General features: G+C 50.9%; 1 protein-coding gene and 1 pseudogene across 2 annotated transcripts in view; both read left to right on the top strand.

The window, feature by feature from the left end:
* The window catches only part of TEOVI_000062400 (NADH-dependent fumarate reductase), a gene marked incomplete at both ends in the record, with an annotated part of 1,242 nt that extends 1,154 nt beyond the window's left edge, over nucleotides 1-88 (top strand). The window contains one exon of the mRNA XM_067224003.1: nucleotides 3-88. Coding sequence (XP_067080104.1) covers nucleotides 3-88 — 86 coding nt within the window. The remainder of the gene's footprint in view (nucleotides 1-2) is intronic.
* Nucleotides 89-1,035: 947 nt separating this feature from the next.
* TEOVI_000062300:pseudogene lies at nucleotides 1,036-3,366 on the top strand (annotated as a pseudogene). Its single transcript has one exon. A coding segment is annotated over exon 1 (2,331 nt).
* Nucleotides 3,367-4,060: the final 694 nt, after the last annotated feature.

Here is a 4,060-nt window from a genome sequence, read left to right as displayed (position 1 = left end):
GGGGGGGGTGGGGAGAAACCTTGCACATATCAGTGTGGGTGCAGCGTGTGTGTGTGGTGTGGGATGGATGCCAATCTGGAAAGCATAAAGTCAATTGGAAGTAAGTGCAATCAAAATGGAGACATGTGCTGGAGCGAATCCGTGAGTTATAAGGAGGACGTGTTAATGGGAGATAGAGGAATGAATAACTGTCGATCTCAGTTGCCCCCAGTGGCACGCGAGTGAAGGAGGTAAAGAGTGTTGTCTTCTGCTGCACTAAAGAGGTATTTCATATATATATATATCTGTGTGTATACATGGACGAACCCGCTCCGCATTCTTCCCTTCTACCCCTTCCCTTGCGGGACTTGATGGTTTTGAGAAATTCTTTTGCTTAATTTTTTTTTGTTCGTTTTGTTCTTGTGGCTTATTATCTTTTACAAGAAGCGTGCGGTGGAAGGGGGTTGGAGAGGGTGCGGGAAGGGATGGGCAAAAATGAAAAAGAAATTGAACACATTGGAATATGTATGGCACATATTTCTGTTGTTTCATGGGCGATCGTACTAAAGGTATAAATGACTGTGCGCAACTATACATATATGTATATTTATTTCTTCATTTGTTTACATGTACATGCTTCTTTCAATTGTTTTTACCCTCCGGTTCTATCATTAATTACGTCCACGATTTCTTCAATTGTTAGCATCATTAAGTGGTGTCCGAAGCTGCTCTCAAATGAGTTCAGCAAGGGAAGAAAGACCACAGCAGATAAGCGGTATCAAGCAAACCGCTGGGTTAACGAATAACCGTTGAGACATTGGGCGGAAATATCTACGCCTGAGTGGCTTCGGTATTCAAATGTGTCACACACGTGTATGGGCATCCATGCGTCTACATGGATGTCTTTTGTCGCCGTTAACTTCAGTATCTATGTGTCACCCTTTCTGGCTGCAATTTTTTGTTTGTTCTTTTCATCTCTTCCTTGACACCGTGGCGCGAGTGTCATTCACCGGTTTGAAAAGCTTAACCCATCGTAATCGATTGGTGGGTGTCGCAATGTTTTCCGGTCCTGCTGAAGTTTATTACACTAAAAGCATACAAAACAATCATAGACAGTTGCGCCGCAACGTTGGAGGAGCACAGCCAGGTCGCGGTATATATTACTCCCTGCTTGCTGTTTTGCTCGTAGTTACATTCATCAAGACTGCCAGCGCGATGCTAGAAAGAGTGCGAGTGGGTATCGATATGATAAGATCAAGGGAGATGGCCATGGTTGAGTCCGAGAATCCTCGTGTCATTGTGGTGGGCGGTGGTCTCGCGGGTTTGTCCGCGGCCATCGAAGCTGCAGGATGCGGTGCTCAGGTTGTGCTTATGGAGAAGGAGGCGAAGCTCGGAGGCAACAGCGCCAAGGCGACATCTGGTATCAACGGATGGGGCACACGTGCTCAGGCGAAGGCAAGCATTGTGGATGGTGGGAAATACTTCGAGCGTGACACATACAAGTCTGGTATCGGGGGTAACACCGATCCTGCCCTTGTGAAGACACTTTCTATGAAAAGTGCTGACGCTATTGGGTGGCTGACCTCGTTGGGTGTACCGCTGACGGTATTGTCACAGCTTGGGGGTCACAGCCGCAAGCGCACACATCGGGCACCGGATAAGAAAGATGGTACACCTCTACCTATCGGATTTACAATCATGAAAACCCTCGAGGATCACGTGCGTGGTAACCTTTCTGGCCGCATCACCATAATGGAAAACTGCAGTGTAACGTCGTTGCTCAGTGAGACGAAGGAACGGCCAGATGGCACTAAACAGATACGAGTTACTGGTGTGGAGTTCACGCAGGCTGGCAGTGGGAAGACGACCATACTTGCAGATGCTGTCATCCTTGCCACTGGTGGATTTTCTAACGACAAAACTGCAGACTCCCTGCTTCGTGAGCACGCCCCGCACTTGGTCAACTTCCCTACGACGAATGGCCCGTGGGCGACAGGTGATGGCGTGAAACTTGCACAGCGACTTGGCGCTCAACTGGTGGATATGGACAAGGTCCAGTTGCATCCGACAGGCCTCATCAACCCGAAGGATCCAGCGAACCCTACAAAGTTCCTTGGACCTGAGGCGCTACGTGGATCCGGTGGCGTTTTGTTAAACAAGCAAGGCAAGCGCTTCGTTAATGAACTTGACCTCCGTTCTGTGGTATCGAAAGCCATCATGGAACAGGGTGCGGAATATCCTGGATCGGGTGGTAGCATGTTCGCCTACTGTGTGTTGAATGCTGCGGCGCAGAAGCTCTTTGGTGTCAGCTCACACGAGTTCTACTGGAAGAAGATGGGTCTCTTCGTGAAGGCTGACACCATGAGGGACCTCGCTGCACTCATTGGGTGCCCAGTGGAATCTGTGCAGCAGACGCTGGAGGAGTACGAGCGGCTCTCCACATCACAGCGTTCCTGCCCCATCACGCGCAAGAGCGTCTATCCGTGCGTGCTCGGCACTAAGGGCCCCTACTACGTCGCCTTCGTGACACCTTCGATTCACTACACAATGGGTGGATGTCTCATCTCGCCTTCTGCTGAAATACAAATGAAGAACACATCATCACGCGCTCCACTGAGTCACAGCAACCCAATCCTCGGGTTATTTGGTGCCGGTGAGGTAACGGGTGGTGTGCACGGTGGGAACCGGTTGGGCGGCAATTCGCTGCTTGAGTGCGTCGTGTTTGGGAGAATTGCGGGTGATCGGGCCTCGACCATCCTTCAGAGGAAGTCCTCAGCACTTTCCTTCAAGGTGTGGACGACCGTGGTGCTGCGTGAAGTACGCGAAGGTGGTGTGTACGGTGCTGGGTCCCGCGTGCTTCGCTTTAATTTACCCGGGGCGCTGCAACGGTCTGGTCTGAGCCTCGGCCAATTTATCGCAATTCGTGGTGATTGGGACGGTCAGCAGTTGATCGGTTATTACAGTCCCATCACGCTGCCAGATGATCTTGGCATGATCGATATACTCGCCCGCAGTGATAAGGGGACGCTGAGGGAGTGGATTTCCGCTCTGGAGCCGGGTGACGCTGTGGAGATGAAGGCATGCGGTGGTCTGGTGATTGAGCGCCGCTTAAGCGATAAGCACTTTGTGTTCATGGGACACATTATCAACAAGCTTTGTCTAATTGCTGGTGGAACGGGTGTGGCACCGATGCTGCAAATAATCAAAGCAGCCTTTATGAAACCCTTCATTGACACATTGGAGAGCGTTCATCTCATCTATGCCGCGGAGGACGTGACGGAGTTGACGTATCGCGAGGTGCTGGAGGAGCGCCGTCGTGAGTCACGTGGAAAGTTCAAGAAAACGTTTGTCCTCAACCGGCCCCCGCCCCTATGGACTGATGGTGTTGGCTTCATCGACCGGGGCATCCTCACAAATCATGTGCAGCCGCCATCTGACAACCTGCTGGTGGCCATATGCGGACCACCGGTAATGCAGCGCATTGTAAAGGCGACCCTGAAGACTTTGGGCTACAACATGAACCTTGTGAGGACTGTGGATGAAACGGAGCCGAGCGGCTCATCCAAAATTTGAGTTGAAGCAGTAGAAGGGGCTGGGCGGAGGATAGGGAAAGGGGAAAAGAGTAAGGAAAAGAAGGAATATGTGAGAACAGGCGCCGCCTCTGTTTATTTTTGTATGTGTGACGCTTATTTGATGACACAGTGCCATTCGGCTGGTAGGAGGGGACAAGGTCCCGGTGCAAAAGTTATGTTAACGAGCAGAGGCGATAAGTGCCATAATGGAATGAACGAGGGAGATAGTGCATGGAAGAAAGGGAAGTTGTTAAGAAGCGAAACTGAGAAGGGAAAAGGGAGGGGGGAGGGCGACGGAAGGACGACAAATATGTATATATGTATATGTGTATATGTTTGCAGTTTGCGCAGGTGGGCGCACGCGTTCTTCCTTTTCTCCTTATTCCCCACACCTCTCCGCATGAAACCATGAGGGCACGCGTGCGGCCGCGGCAAGAGAATGAATACGCAGCTACTGGTACGTGCGAAACCAATGACAGGTGCCACTTCAAGTAAATGTACGGGGGGGG

This window comes from Trypanosoma equiperdum (assembly GCF_001457755.1).
Source record: "Trypanosoma equiperdum strain OVI genome assembly, contig: ctg_208, whole genome shotgun sequence".
Classification (NCBI taxonomy): Eukaryota; Euglenozoa; class Kinetoplastea; order Trypanosomatida; family Trypanosomatidae; genus Trypanosoma; species Trypanosoma equiperdum.
This window is presented reverse-complemented; position numbering and strand designations above follow the sequence as displayed.